General features: G+C 36.6%; 2 protein-coding genes across 7 annotated transcripts in view; one reads left to right on the top strand and one right to left on the bottom strand.

Annotated features, from left to right (window-relative positions):
• The first annotated feature begins 264 nt into the window (after window positions 1–264).
• LOC103134624 (T-complex protein 11-like protein 1) lies at window positions 265–10,025 on the top strand. Its single transcript, XM_007546950.2, has 10 exons — window positions 265–372; window positions 1,271–1,351; window positions 1,476–1,605; window positions 1,682–1,802; window positions 2,658–2,878; window positions 3,389–3,525; window positions 4,624–4,805; window positions 5,108–5,289; window positions 5,625–5,797; window positions 7,402–10,025. The coding sequence occupies exons 2-10, from the start codon at window positions 1,273–1,275 to the stop codon at window positions 7,632–7,634; spliced, it is 1,458 nt and encodes a 485-aa protein (XP_007547012.1). The 5' UTR covers window positions 265–372; window positions 1,271–1,272; the 3' UTR covers window positions 7,635–10,025.
• Window positions 10,026–10,094: 69 nt separating this feature from the next.
• Window positions 10,095–15,919, bottom strand: part of anks1ab (ankyrin repeat and sterile alpha motif domain containing 1Ab) — a 60,771-nt gene continuing 54,946 nt past the window's right edge. For all 6 annotated transcript variants that reach the window (XM_007546947.2, XM_007546948.2, XM_007546949.2 and 3 more), the window contains one exon: window positions 10,095–11,087. In XM_007546947.2, the coding sequence (XP_007547009.1) occupies window positions 11,030–11,087 (58 nt within the window). In that variant the 3' untranslated portion in view covers window positions 10,095–11,029. The remainder of the gene's footprint in view (window positions 11,088–15,919) is intronic.

Here is a 15,919-nt window from a genome sequence, read left to right as displayed (position 1 = left end):
TGAGATCGGCTGTATTAGAACTGAGTGAAAAACAGCATGAAGTTACAGGACAGACCCGCCCTCTTGTTTTGATTTGAGATTTGGATCAAACTAAATAAAGTTGCGCATATCTGAGGTATTTCTTACTAAAATGAATACAGGTTAAAATTTTACATTTAAACGGTTGTGTCTTGTTTTAACCGAGGCGTACATACAGGTTAAAATGAAGCGGGGCCGCAAAAATATGTGCTTTTAACTTCCACGTTTATTTCAACGTGAATGGTTTGGTCCTGGTTTGAACTTGAACGTTGACGCAGACGTCATTTAAACGGCTGATACATTCACTGTCAGTCTGACGTTTCACTTCTCGAGTCATTTAAAAATCAACACCGGGTAAGTTAAATATTAAAAAGCTTAGTTATTAAAGCGGTGTAATTTTATGTGTTTATGTTTAAAGTCTCCTCTTTAGTATCTGAATGTGTCTGTTTGCACAAACTTTATTCACTTTGAGAAAACGGATAGAAATTGCTACGTCCTATTAGTAGTCCTGGATTTGGAAATGCTTGAATCTAACTAAACTACAGAATGAAAAGTTAGTTGGTTAATGGTTAATGTGTTCACCTTGTGCTAAAATCGTTTTTAACGTTGACACTATTGAATTTTGCTAACTTTGCAGCTCTTTTACTAATTCTGTGGAGGTTGCTGAAGTATTGTACACTTATCATTTGCAAAGTATTAATTTAATAAGAGTTCGGTCGTTTTATTGACCGGCTTCAAACTCTAAAGAATTTGGCCCTGAATGTAACACCGACACACAAGAGCAAAGGGGAGAAAGTTAGCTTACAACTAACTTTTAGAATAACACCATCTACTGTAGCTTTAAGGTGCTACTGAAAGCTAAAGAGTTATTTTTCAGTTGGCTGACCTCCAATATTTTATTTTTATATGTAATAAAATACAGTATAAAATGTTAAAAGTTGTAATAATTATTTGATTCAGTATTGTTTTAGTAAACAAATTAGTTTTTCATTGACCAACATTGGCCCTGTTATATTATTTAATAAATGTATTTATATTACTGACTCAAAAGTTTTCTCCACATTGAAACATATGCTATAGTTAAGATCCATTCAAATGTATGACATAAAACCCATTTGACTACTAACAATGAGAAAGAAAGACACAAATCTATAGATACCTAAATTCGATTAGTCGCAGCTGTAAGTACCTGTTTCCACTAATTATCCAGTTATGTCTTGTTAATGAGGAAAATAAATGTTGGCTGCTGCAGAAATGTCTGGTCAAAGAGAAGAGCCCTTTGATGGTTCCCCAGCTGACCTTCCCAGTCTGGAAAAACTCGACTCTCCTACAGGTATGTGAAGCTTAATTAGAACAGCTCCTGTCCTCAGACACCTTCAGAGCCTATTAGTAATTGAATTACTACTACTACGGCACTTTTAATTATCCGTGGATGTGTGTGTGTCTGTGTGCATCAGGGAGTCCACCCACTGCCTCATTATCCAGTCTGATGGAGCTGGAAAACTGTGTTTCCAACCTGAGCCTTGCACATGAGATAGTGGTGAACGGAGACTTTTGCATCAAACCAAAAAGCCCTCCCACTGACAGGCAAGATGCATTTAACCAGTTATTGCTTCACAAATCAAAACTGTTGCGTTAAATTAAACAGTTGCTTCTGTTTTAGCCTGGAGGGCAGGGTGACAGACATCATTCACCAGGCGTTTTGGGACAGTCTGCAGGAACAGCTGAGCAGCGATCCCCCAAACTACAGCCAAGCAGTTATCCTGCTGCAGGAGGTCAAAACTGTAAGTTTTCTTTAATTTGAAGAACACTTTTTGAAAAGCCAACCTTTAATTCAGAGATTTAGCAGGACAGGCTAAATCTCTGAATTAAAAAAACAAGCATTATTTTTAACATTATTTTGTTTCAGCTGTATTAAATACTGACTAAACAAAACAAAAAAAATTGTTTTCTTAGACATATTTATAAAATATTACATGAAAGGAATAAAATATGTAAAACACTCAATCCCCCATGAACAGAGATGTTTGTACAGAAGTACCGTCTGTGATTATTCTGGAAGGAATGTTAAAAGTGCATTCATTCAAGACAGAACTCAAAATTAACCGTGCTTATAGGCGTCATGTTTTTTCCTGCGTTATGCCCTTTGCTTGTTCTGTCATCGCATCCTCACCTTCATACCACATCAGTAAATTCTGAATGAGAAGTTGACGATTCTCCGTCATGCAGATTGGTTGAATGATTGCTATTAAGATGATAACTTAAGGAGCTTGTCGAGTGTTTATATTTCAAAACAGAACCGCATAAAGTGCATTTTGCAGCATGCACCAGACTCTGTTCTGACAGATGACTCTTTCCGCATTCTGGTATGGCTCCGCCATCTTTGTTTCTTGATCCTTCTCTTAAGGATGACCAGCGTTGCCCTCTTCTGGATGGCGATGAAACTACAACACTAAAAAAAACATCTAAATGGATGTTATTAGGATTCATGGATATAATAATCCATGAATCAGCAGTTAATTGTAAATCAATTAACTGTTTGCATCCATAATTCAGAGAATCAGAGATGATTTACGATGAGGGTTTAATAACAAACATTTTGGTAAAATGACAGCAACACATCTTCTGTTTCCTTTCAGATGCTTGGGTCACTGCTGCTGCCTGGTCACGTCAGGTTGAGGACTCAGCTGGATGAAGTTCTGGACATGGAGTTGATCCAGCAGCAGGTCCAACATGGAGCGCTGGACCTCCACAGGCTGGCAGGATTTGTCATAAACATGATGGCATCTTTATGCGCTCCTGTGCGTGACCCCGAGGTCAGGGCACTGCGAGACCTCAAAGAGCCCGTGGAGCTCCTTCGGTAAGCAGCGTGATCTGTCACATTTTTGTCAAAAAAACAAATGCCATAAAATATAACAAAAAGATTAAAAATATGTCAGTCCAATCATCACTGTCACTCCTCTTAAACACATTTCACATTTTGTTACAACAAAAAGCCCTTCACAAAACTCCATTGCATTTAAACTGAGATCATCTTACACACAGATAAAATGTGTTTATAATTAGGTGACTTGAAGTTAATGGGTTGCACTGGATTTTATTTACTGTAGGTGAATCATAGTATAGGGGGCTGAATGCAAATGCACACTTTTTAGATTTTTATTCCTGAAAAAGGTTGAATACTGTGTGCCATCTCCTTCCACCTTCCAATTATACACTACTTGGTGTTGGTCTGCTGCATAAAATCTCAATAAAATCCATTGAGGCTGTGCTTTTAATGAGACAAAATGTGAAAACCTTCTATAGATATGAAACCCTTTTCCAAGGGACTGTCAATAAAAAAGTAAAAGTAAGTAACCTTTTCCTCCAGGGGTATCTTCCGCGTCTTGGGACTGATGAAGAGCGACATGGTTAACTTCACCATCCAGAGCCTGAGGCCTCATCTACTGCAGCAGGCTGTGCAGTATGAGAGAGCCAAATTTCAGCAGATCCTGGACAAACAGCCAGGTGAAGGGGGGGAAATCTATCTTTGTTTCACTCCTCAGTTTTAATTAAGCAGTGACAGAGATATATGTAGATGGCATAGGTGACTTTGTGAGGGAAACATTTACGGTAATTTAATGTCTCGGTATTCAATTAAACAGATTCTGACCTCTGTCGCACTAAATCACCATCCTCCACTTTTTTTATCTACCAATGCCCTGTGTGAGAAACTGAGCTAGCAGTCACACAGATATTTAAAGTAAAACTAAAGCTACTGATTAATAAAACAGCTTCCACTTCTATTGTTTTACTGCCTCTTCAGATCACAAGTAAGTTTTGTAAAAAATAAAAATAAATAAATGTATATCTGTATTTGAGGCACAACTTCTCATCTGTAAGCTCTGGAAATGGCAGTAACAACCTGCATGGGAAAAAAGAGCAGAGTAATTTTACCTGACAGAAACAATATGGTTGCCATCTGCAGTCATAATAAATAAATGATAATTTTACTGAAAAGTTTATTTATTTCAGTAACTGTGCTCACTATGTAAAAAATACCACATAGTCTATTTATACACACAAAATTATATTTTAAAGCCATTTTTTTCCCCTGTCAACTATGATTTTTTTGCTGACCGTAATGAAAATGAAAATACACCATTAATGATTAGAGCATTACATCACACAAATAAAAAGACATCAATACATTAATCATTAATTTTTGTTTCATTTGCCTTTTAGATTTTTTCTAATATTGCATAAGAAAAGTTCAAATGGTAAAATGAAAAATCTGCAGGTGAATGTGCCAATTTTTTAAATCCATTTGATGGATTTAATGGATCCATTGAGAATAATTAATGGAATAGAACAATTGATAGCTAAAACAATGTTTAATTGCAGTCCTATTCTTGTGCTGTAAAAAGCTCATCGGAGAAAAACATCAAGATGTCTCATAGTTGTCCAATAGTAGAAATGTTTTGCTGTGAACATTATAAAACCTCTTGAAAGCATGACCTAATCTGAATCTGTATAATCCAAAAAAAACTCAAGAGATCCTCCGCGATGTTTGCAGCACAGTTTAATTGTGTGTTTTATTTAAGCATGTCCCTCTTCTTGTCTCAGCTTCTCTAGACAACACAGCTGCTTGGCTTGTGGCGGCAGCGTCCGAGGAGGCGGCGGCGCTCCCAGCTCACTGTGACTCTCCCGGTCCTGACAGTCGAGCTCTCCCCAGCGCCACTGCTATTCTCAACCGCGCCTACATGCATCTGCTCCACTGGGACCCGCATGGCCAGAAATATCCCGAGGTCAGCGACAACTCAGAAAATTACACCTTTCATTACACTATGTGATATTTTATTGATTGTGGGGGGAATATTCAGCTGCTCTGTGCACTCTTCCTCACCCTGCGGCATGTTAAAGCATGTGACAGGACACTGGAGCTCTTGTAGAACAGCAGCTCCGAACCCTTTCATTACACGTATCAACACGGCAATGTCGGATGAAGTTACAAACTCGCCGATCAACATCGTGTCCGCTCCGCATACTTGGTCTGAATTCGTCTAGAGCTTAAAGTCACTCACGGCAACGAGGTGACCGTGTTTTGCAGAGCATGCTGATGGACCGGTCCCGCCTGGACGCTCTGAGCCAGCAGCTCCAGATGTTGGTCCTGGAGGCCTCCGTGTTGCTCCTGACCGCCACTCACTGTCGGGGCGTCACTTTCTCCCTGCAAGGGTTTGTAGGTAAACTCAAGCAGACGATCACTGCCCTGCTGGAGGGCAGTCACACCAGGTAAGAGAAGGACTGGGTGATGCATGTACTGGCTGTCGTGGAGAACAGGTATTGTATGAGATGGACACCAATGGAGGTGACAGGAGGCAACGAGGTTGTCAGGACAGATCCAGCTAACCTCATTCTTTCTGTTTAAGAATAGCCTTGCCATTATTATTGGATGGCAGTAGTCCAACAACTTTATAATCCTACTATTTATTAATTTATCGCAACAAGCTTTTAATTAATCAAAATGTCTACCCCCGAAATTAGCGATCTGCATAAAAGAATGAATTTCTATAAGCCTGAAAGATTTGAGCTGTTGCATATTTTAATGCTACTTTCTGTTTCTCCAGGGAAGCTGACCTGAAGAGGGCCCTGTTGGAGCTCAGGGAGGCGGTGCTGCAGCAGGTGAAAGAAGCTCTGAGCACCCAGGGGGGAGGAGAGTTTCCCAAGGAGAGCCAGGATCTGCTGAGAGGACAAATATCTGACCTGTGGAAGAATAACAACCCGGTCCGCTCACTTATAGGTCAGGCAGGATTCCAAGAGTAGTTATTTTCCAGGCACTTACTGGTTTATTCTGGTTGTTCTCCTTAATTAAAGTGTGGTACAGAAAATGCAGATACCTTAATGGGAAAATGGATCAATTTCAAGCTACAAAGAAAAAAAAAATGCCTTGCACAGAAACTACTGGGCTGGAATATTAATCACTTTTGTCCTGATTTACTGCAGACTTTCATGCCATCTCCCATAAACAGATTATTTTCTGTTTATATGACTGCCACACACCTCAATTTGAGCTCTCTGGCTAAAGTAAGCACTATTAGATCAATGTGTTCAAATCTAACTCATTTCTAGCCTCTACCGGTGTTCCCCAAGGTTCTGTCTTCAGTCTTTTCCTGTTTATCTCCTTTCTTTTTTTTAAATATCTTCCTGAAAAATTTATATCAATTGAGTTTAACATTCAAATGACACTCAAATCTTCAAACCTCAAATCACTGTTTCTGTACAAAACATCATGTTATTTCTCCTCCAACTTTCTCGATTTAAGCAGCGATAAAACTGAGATTTTAATCGGCTATTTTCAAAATCTCTTTAACTCCCATCCTTTGAAGTTCCTAAGACAGTTTCAGTTTGCTTACAACTTTGCTACATACTTTTTTTTATTATAAAACACCAGAATCTCTTCCAGTAGTTATTTTGCTCCTTTTTCTCCCCCCAAACAGCTTGGCTTCCATTGGATGTGTATTCACTCCATTTATAACTTTGCATCTGTGCATGTTTTCGGTTCTGTCTGCATTAAGCTACCTTGTCAAATAAGGAAGTCCATAAGTGCCACAGTCCTCTAAAAAAATTATAAAGCAAATATTTACATATTTAAATAATGATAAAAAAAAGAAATCTTTTAATAAGTTAGAAATTTGAATTTTAAGTCACCATATCTTCAAAACAATTTTAAGTATTTCATTTTTTCTGTGCTACAGTCTATCAAAATAATTCAGACTTTCAAATTGGCTTGTCAAATAGACCTTAAAATCTGATTGGTTGACTTAACAGGCAGACCAATGACCACTGAATTTAGAAAAATGAGGCTTTCGGGTGAAATAAATTCCTAACAATCATAGAAATTCAAATATTTTTGTTTGCTTTTAAGGTATATTGATTTAATTTTTTTATTTATTTTTCTACATTTAATTGTTCTTTACTCTTCTAATAAAATATTGACATGTGTAAGAGTAGAGACAAATTTACTTATACAACAGATGTATTTACAATTTAATTTAAACTACCACATATAAATGCGTTTTGAAAAACTAATTTTTTCATTTGTAGAACTTTTGACCCATTTTAATGTTGTTTGATCTTGCACTTGCTCTGTAAACCTTTGGCATCTTAACAGGCTTTTAAATGAAATATATTATTAATGTTTGTTAAAAGCTTGTGTTTAGGGACGCACAATTTTCCCCCATAAGAGAAGCATGACTTGAAACCAGCCATTTTCTTTCTTAGCTAATGGGAGAAAATAGGGAGCACTTTTTATGTTTCTCTTTCAGTGTTTACGTGCTTTCAAACTTTGATGAAAGCCTCTGCACAGTTCTGACTTTCTTCCATTTTTCTCTCTGTCCAACACAGGAGAAAGAGTTCGGGGCTTCCTCCTGGCCATGCTGCAAGGCGGCTCGGCTAAAAGGCGTCCAGAGCTGCCGTTTCCCCTCGGGCTGGTGAGTTCCGAGCTCACAGAGTTGGGGACGGCCTTTGGGCGAATTGTCCACTTCAACCGAACCGTCTTCGGTCCCTTCTACGCACCCATCCTCAGGAAGCTGCTGCTGCCGTCAGGAGAGAGTGAAACTGGGGAGGACTCGCGCTGAGCCAAAGAACCCCACAGTGACATGATCATAAGCTAACATTTTGTTACAATTTTGCTTTTTAATTATGAGTGTCGGGTGAGATGAAAATCTGTAAATCTGTGTTGCTGAACTTGTTTAGTTATATTTAGAGTGTACAGAAACTGAATATTTTCTCAAATGTCAGGACTAAAGAGTGAGTGAAAGCATAAGGCAGTTACTGAATTCTAGCAAATTTGTGTTCATAAAACAAGAATATATGTAGCAGAAATAAATAGCAAGAGATCAAAATGGAAAGACAAAAATATATGCTAAAATATTGTAAATAATAGTTTATGTATGAATTACCAAAGACATTGGGCACTTTTCTTTTATTTCTTTTTATTCTTCTTTTGCACCTTTGATTATAAACCAGATATAGATACTGTTATAAGGGAATGGTGTAAATAAACAGGATTTTATTGGGAAACAAAATGCTTTTTTTTTCCTTTTTCATATTTCACAGCTATTCAAACATCTCAAATTACAGAACAAATAAATAAAAATACATGAATCTCAAACAAATACTCTTAGAGAAAAACTATATTTGAAAATAATGAACTGAGTAAAATAAATATCCTACAGATGGCCTTCATAATAATGTGTGGTGCTTTATTTTGGGGTTTCTTTGTAGTAATAAAATAAGTAATACAGTTTGTTTATATTTTGTTTCTTTTCTTGGCCTGCTGCTTACTTACAACACAACGTTCCAGACTGAGAGCCATGATCAACGATTAATGTGAAAATGTGTGAAGTGCTCATTACGTCTTTTCACTTAAGAAAATGAACTTACACTTATATTCTTTAATCTTCCACAGTGGAGCAGTTATATTTATACTTTTAATGAGATTTTTGAAATTGATAAATATATATCTTTAAGTTTATTTTAATAATAAAGATGTGGTGTAAAGTACCTTCAGTTTGTATTAGTTTTAGTCGCATTTTTGGGTTTCGTTATGAAATTGAACCTCGGGGCCTGGTGGTCTGCAGGGAATCATTTAGACCAGACAATCATCTGAGTTACTTGGTGCACTCATCTCTGCAGAACTTGATTACGTACCAAACTGGTACTTTAACCTCTTTGAAGAGCGGTTTTGGATCTTGGATCCTTGAAAACAAAACAAACAAAAAATAAATGAAACAACGTGAATAGGACACCAACCTCAGTAATGAGTTCATTATTAAGTCTACAGTGTTAAATTACTAAGATTTTTGGAAATTAAAGATATCCACATCAAAATGAGGTGTTTTATAAAAATAGTGGAATTCCTTTGTCATCAGCTAATATAAGTTTTCACAGCTTTGCTTCTGATTGGTTGATCAGTCCCTCGTGATGGCTCCTGCCCTGAAACTACATTCAATGAGATGGATTTGTAATTTCAGACAGAACTATCAAGAGGACTAATCAACCTTTCAAAATTTTATTGAATTATACTTTTCTTTCCTTACTTTATATACTATTTTATGTTTGTCTTTTTTGTATGAATTTTCTGCAACCTTTTGTTCTTCCTCTGTACACAGAGTGGAGGCTCTGTCAGCTTCAGTAAGTAAAATTATTTGGAGAGGTTTTATGTTTAATATTAGTAAAGTGGTTCCACCAAGACCCAAAAGAAACCTCCAGATGGCAAAACACCTGCAGTAGAATAGATGCCTTTCTTGTGGTTAGTATAATGTATTTATTGTTCTTTGATGATACGTACATTAAAATCTTGATGGAAATATTAATGCAGATTTTTTATTTTATTTTTTACCATAATCATTTGTACTTAGGAACAGTACATAGGAAGTGAGTGTTGTGCAGTTGGCTTCCTCTATAACAAAGATAAATCAATATGAACTTTAAAAAATCTAAAATTAACAAAGCTAACTGTGATAGAGTATGCAAGCTTGTGACTCAAGGTAAAGGTGTTTAAGCAAGTTTCAAAAATCTGAGTATAATTATTTAGGCTATATCTTTAATTTACTCTTTTGTGAAATCTTCATCCTGTTGAACAATTCTTCACAGTCTTAATAAAATTAATTTTTTTGTTTGCTTTTTTAAATCAGTTTACATCAACGAAGCACAATATGAGAAAACAGTGGGGATGCTCCTTTAACTTTGAGTGAATTTTCTGCTGTCTCAGTGAGGTGGATGGGAAGTTACAGAGCTGTGCATCAGCTGCAAGCTAAATGTTCAGAAAGCCTCAAACATGTCAGGTCTGCTAACAATTCATCTTCTTGTTTTAGGGGATTTCCAGGGTCCTGTGCCACAAAGATTTTTGACTTGTTTCTTTTGCTAAAACTTTACTGACATTGTTACAGAGATTATATATTTGTTTTTACATGTTTAGTACAGCACGTAAAAAATACAAGGTAAATCTGTGTTTAAAAATATGTTGCAGAATGTGAAGTGTTGTAATTCATGTTATTCCCTGTTACGCTTAAAATCAGTCACTTGACATTTAATTTTTTTTGTTCATACTTAGATGGTTCTCTGAACACCAACACTGACACAGCAGTGCTAATCTTTGTTTCTTTCTTTCTTTCTTTCTTTCTTTCTTTCTTTTTTTTCCCAAAGATCAGTGAGCGCTTCAGCTCTGCAACTTGGAAATAATAAAGTACAAGAGAGGCACAAACGGGGCTAATCGTTTGTTTAGATTAGAAGTCGCACCACCCACTAATCTTGTTCAGTGGGGGAAACAATGAAAGCACAATTGTACAATAATTACCATCTTGTAATGTCACTTTTGATTTCAAACAGCTGGTGTAATGTGTCTGTTTTTAACTGCTCAGCCATGTAAAGAAAATCAATGCTGACAACAGACTTAGGAGGGTTTCTTTAGGCTTTGTATTATTTAATATCATGAATATAATATTGCTTTGAAATTTGAAACAGTATCACATTTTCAACAACAAGCCATACTCTGACCACAAATATGGGCAAAGCATTGTATGCTGGTACAGTTTATTTTTTTCTCTTTTGTTACCCCCTTTTCAAACCGCGCTCTTGCTATCTTCAGTAGACCCGAATCAACAGAAATTCTCATTAATGGTCTATGTTACTAACGGTCTACAGTGCTCTATACATAACAGTACCTACATGACAAGATCCGTAAGTCACACGGAGGCCAGGAAGTAGACTTGACCTTTCTCTCTCGAGACAGGAGTGATATACAGGTCCTGTTCAGCCAGTGATGTGGGACCACAAGTTACCTTTTGACTGTGAGTTGGGAATTCATCTCGGGGGCAGTGGAGGAGCAGGAGGTGTACAGAGTGAGATCTAAATGTCAGAGTAACGCTGTTTGGCCCCTTCTCTCTCTCTCTCTCTCTCTCTCTCTCTCTCTTTTAACCATTTTCCCACTGCTTTGTGCACTAATTCAACACACGCAAACACACTCGCATCAGCCGCTCCCCTTCAACTCACAGCTTGGTGTCCGGAAACTTGAACGTTGGGGCGAGCTACACAGGGAGAATACGAATGTTAAAAAGAGGACAGGTACATGCACAGCCACATCATGCTACCAATTCTTGCTTTAAATAGCTGCTCTTCATTAAAGTGTAATGCCTTTTTTTTTTTTCTTTTATAGTGTGCAGTCATACGCGAGCAGGTTGTCTTGGAGACACACAAAATGGAGGGGACGAGTGTGACAAAAATGGTGAGAAGGGTGGAAACGGAGGGATGGGTGATGAATTAGCATGTAAACAGAGAGTGGGAACATAAAAGACATATGGCAGATGAAAGAGTGGAGACGAGACGCTGCTACAGTACAGTACATACAGAGACTGCTCAGGCCAAATGCATCAGAGGGGACAGAACACAAAGACACTGCCAAACATGCATCATCAGTGGAAGCTAACAGATAAAAGTCAGAACAAAGTGGCAATGACACAACCACAGTGTCATTGCAGCTACATCTGCACAGTCTCCAGACACACTGTCTTTTGGAGAAGAGCTCCCTCAATCCTCCTGCGGCACACAGAAACAAGGACAGCGGCCAGTGATGTAGCAGTCCAAACGTCCATGAGGACAGACAGAAACAAGGCGAACAGCACACACGGTTGGCAGTGCACAGGAGGGGGCACCCAGTCATGTCTCATTGTCACAATCAGCATCTTTTTTTTTTTTTCCCCCAATCACAGTGCAGGAGGAAAATACTTGGTTCAAAAAATAACCATGTGTTGTTTCCAGATTTACATACTATTTGCATTAACTAGACGGAAAAAAAAGAACACTCTCAATTACGTGAAGTGACATACTTTACGTGTACTGTACCAAATTCGGAAGTGGAGTTAAATAGAAAGCTACGTTTAATCATGTATAATAAGCTTACCATGAAGGGAAATGTGCACCAATCTCTGCCGGGGGCTCATTAATATACCGGAGTTAAAGGGACAGCTCAGGATTTTTGAAGTGGGGTTATGTTGGAAGGTTATTAACAGTAAACATCTTAGTTAGTCCTGGGGGCTGAAGCTAACAGCTAAAATAAACTAAGTGGACTTCTACCATCTTAAAAATAAACTCTAATATGTCACAGCAATTTGTGCAAAGTCTTTTTATGAACTTTTAAACAAAATAAATGCTTGTGTTTGGAGATTATTTAAATAGAAACTTTAGATTTTTTACTCTCTAAACAGACACAGGAGGAGGTGCAACAACAATTAACTTCCTGCGTGTAACAGCAATTGAAAATGGACCATGGAAATAGTCATCGCAATGGTCTGATATAAAGCTAAAGGTTGTAAAATTAATAATAATAAAAACATTGCTAATTGATTTTTGATCTGCATTGTTTTTTTAAAAGTAAGTTAATCTATGTGAGAACACCATTTTATAAACCTTTCAACCATTGAAACTGCACTTGAAGATTATTTACATAGAAGTTGAGGATTATTTGCGCAATGATTTTTACTAAAAATGTACAGAGAGCAGAACCTGTAAAGTGTTTCTGCCCAGAACATCCAAAGAGTAATATGCTTGATTTCAAATCTGTGGATAGCTTTGACTAAACAAAACCTGGTCTTAAGTCTACGCTTAAAACAAAATTCAGGAAGTTATGCAAACGCGTCAGAATGCATGAACCGAAATTTAAGGATAGCTTCATTAAGTTCAATATGAATTAATTAGATTTTTTTTCGGTTATGGTCTTGAAGAACCAATAAAAAAATGTTAGAGAAGAGCCTCTATTTTTGTCTGTTTGAGAGCTAAAAGTTGTGAAAATAAAATAAAAAAAAAAAAACAAAAAAAAACAAGAGGACAGTGACAGAATTTTTCTGAGCCAGTTGAAGAACAGAGTTTATATTGTGTCATAAAATAAGTCCTTATCAACTTGAAATGACAATAAAACCAAGAAAGAAAAATAAGCCATTCTCTGCAACACCAACACCAGCTGAGTTTCACCAAAGTTTGAATTTGAAGTTGGGGAGAGTGAACAGCGTCATTACATTGTGCCAGAAAAGTGCAAACTCAGCACATTTTTCGTGCAACTAAAGAAGAGGGATTTGTTTGCCTACATTATAGAGACCAGAAATTTATGATTATTGGTTCACTGATCCAAAAAGTAACTTTGAGATATAACAGAAGGGTGTTACCAAACTATTGGGTGAAGATTTTTAAGATAAAATGTTTCTAATTGCTTGAAAAGTTTATCAGGGAACACATTGCTTCTTATTTTTATTATTCAGTCTCCTCCTGTGAGTCAGAAACATGACTGTTAGGTTAACTGGTCTTTCTAAATTGCTATAAGTGTGTCGTCTGCATGGTGTTTGTCTTGTGTGTTTCTTTGTTGCCCGGTGACAAAAAGGAAGCACATGCAAGGAGCACCAGGCCTCTCACCCAAAGACAGCTGGAGGTCAGCATCAGTACCCTCCCAACCCGCCGCAAACCTTCAAGGGTGAAGCAGGTACTGATGATGAATGGAGGCATGTGCTTCACACAGGAAGGTCATTGATGGCACACCTCCTTTGACCCAATTCTCTATGTAAATACGCTTCAGTTTCAGTCTAAATAACTGCCAAACAGAAAAGTGGCATCAGAGAAGTTCATAAAACAATTAAATTTTTCAGTTTGATGTTTTGAGAAAGAAAAGTCCATTTTGGTATTTACCCCTCTCATATTACTTTTTAACTTCAGCCTTCAGGACATGATAACTTTTTGAAGACACCAAAACACTTGTTTTTACTACAGGTAAGATATTAATGTATTTTTCTTCATATCATATCCTCACTTCAAAAGTCCTAAACTATTGCTTCAATGAACTGATCTTTGATTGTAGATTACAAAAATAAGTAAAGCTTGGGACTACTGCCAACATCCTAAATATGCTTCCTTTTATTTTCTTCTTTTTCTTTGTCTTTTCTTTATGATGTTACCTCTGTCGAGATATTTATAATCCGTTTTCGATTACCTCCCATCTTTAAAAAAGTATCACAAAATGCACTAATACTACACTTGCACTATAAGAAGACAAAGTTTTAAAAGGGATAGTGCTGTTTTTTTCGTTCTCTTTTTTTTTTTTTAAACACAGTGCTTTTAGTTTTGCTTTTTAAATGAAGAAGATTCGCAGGCTCTCAGCGCTACCATTAATGCTGACAGGCACTGGGCAGTACAAGGCCAGACTCATCTCAACAAACCTGTACCATCATCTACACGTCTTCCCAGCCAGTCACAGTTAGATACAGCAGTTAATCCAAAATGTAGCTTTTTTTTCTCCTTTCTGTTTGTTAAAAACTGGTTGTAGGCGTGCAGCTGTTGGGTGCTGGAGTTTGGCAGGAAAGGGGATCGGGTGGGATTTTTTTAGTTGATTATAGTTACTGCAGTATTGTGTAAGGAGGTTTCAGTTCTCAGTCCGCTTTGAGTTCAGACATCAGTGATAGATTTGTGACCAATCCATATGTGGTCTTACTATGAGTACTGTACAAATGAGTAAAAAAATACAGGTTGTTTGCTGCATGTTGCTGTTTTTGTCTTTCACTTTTATATATATTTATATGTTTTTTTTGTCCATCTTGCATCCCATGCTAGCAAAGCAGCCTCCTCATAGTGCCTCACAGTGGTAGATGCCTGGTAAGACAGGACAGGCTAAAGATGGAGAAAGAAAAAAGTATATAACTGTCTTGAAACAAAACAAATTAATAAGTCAAAAATAAAAATATATATATATACTTAAAAATGTGAACACAACATCGTCACTCTGCAGAACTGACATCTATATCGCTGGGAGTCTTAAAGGAACAGGTCAATATTTTGAGAACAATGTTGTTGCCTTCTTGCAGAGAATGAAGACTGATAACCCACTAACAACCATGGATAAATGTTAATATGTTGATATTAACATGTGAATGACACTTCTGTTTTTATTGTAATCCATCCAAAAGAAAACAAAAATACAAACTGAACCCTGATGGTGTTAAAAATACAACCAAGTTTTGAATAAAAACACATTTTCCAACAAACTTGCATATTTTTTTTGTCTAAATTCCCTAAACAATTATTAACAAATGGAAAAGTCTGGAAAATATTTTTTTTTTCTTTTACTAGTAGTATAAACATATCTTTAAAAGAAAGAAAAAAAAATCCAATGTCTAATTGGAGCTAATGTATTCAGTAATGGGGAAAAATCCATATGATGAAATAATTGTTCTTCAGATAAATCCTAAAGAAATTATTGTAAATGAAGCACATTTGTCCATTGACTTTAAAATAAAGATAGATATTTACAAAAAATATGAAAACTTAAAAACAAAATTTCAGTTCATCTTTACATTTTATTTTAATAATGTTTGATTATCTAAATAAAACATGTACTATAGATCATCAAAAAATGTTAAGAAAAGCATGAAAAATCTGTTTTTACTACCCTATCAGTCCAATTTTCTCATTTCCTTCTTGATTTTAATATTTGTAGACCTCCAGTTCTACTGTAGGATGTAGGAATTACTGTTGATGCCATTTTCAATGTATGCTAAAATTCACTATTTATACTCCAGGTCTGACAAATAACCGTGGGAGCCATGTTGAATGCAACAGCATGACCTCTGTAACACAGAGTAATTACAAACTTATATTTTGACCCCTGCAGATAATATGTAGAACAAAACTGAGCCTCTCTTACAAAAATATTAATGGCTACCACTATTCTCAAATCTCTGCAAGAAAATAATCAACATTTTCTCCCAAAATGTCAAACTGTTCATTTAAGGGTTAAGCCTACAGACCAATTTAGCCTTACACAAATCATTCCAACATATCTAAAAATACTTGAACTTGCTGTGAAGTCAAGCTTGAACAAATC

Source organism: Poecilia formosa, unplaced genomic scaffold, assembly GCF_000485575.1.
Source record: "Poecilia formosa unplaced genomic scaffold, Poecilia_formosa-5.1.2 Scaffold18, whole genome shotgun sequence".
Classification (NCBI taxonomy): Eukaryota; Metazoa; Chordata; class Actinopteri; order Cyprinodontiformes; family Poeciliidae; genus Poecilia; species Poecilia formosa.
Note: the sequence above shows the minus strand (reverse complement) of the source record. Positions and strands in the feature narration are given on the sequence as shown.

Bases quoted from the DNA above. Each gene is read 5' to 3' on its own strand.
- LOC103134624 (XM_007546950.2), top strand. From the start codon at position 1,273: ATGTCTGGTCAAAGAGAAGAGCCCTTTGATGGTTCCCCAGCTGACCTT. The intron at 1,606-1,681 runs GCAAGATGCATT...CTTCTGTTTTAG, and splicing joins AAAAGCCCTCCCACTGACAG to CCTGGAGGGCAGGGTGACAG. The intron at 1,803-2,657 runs GTAAGTTTTCTT...GTTTCCTTTCAG, and splicing joins TGCTGCAGGAGGTCAAAACT to ATGCTTGGGTCACTGCTGCT.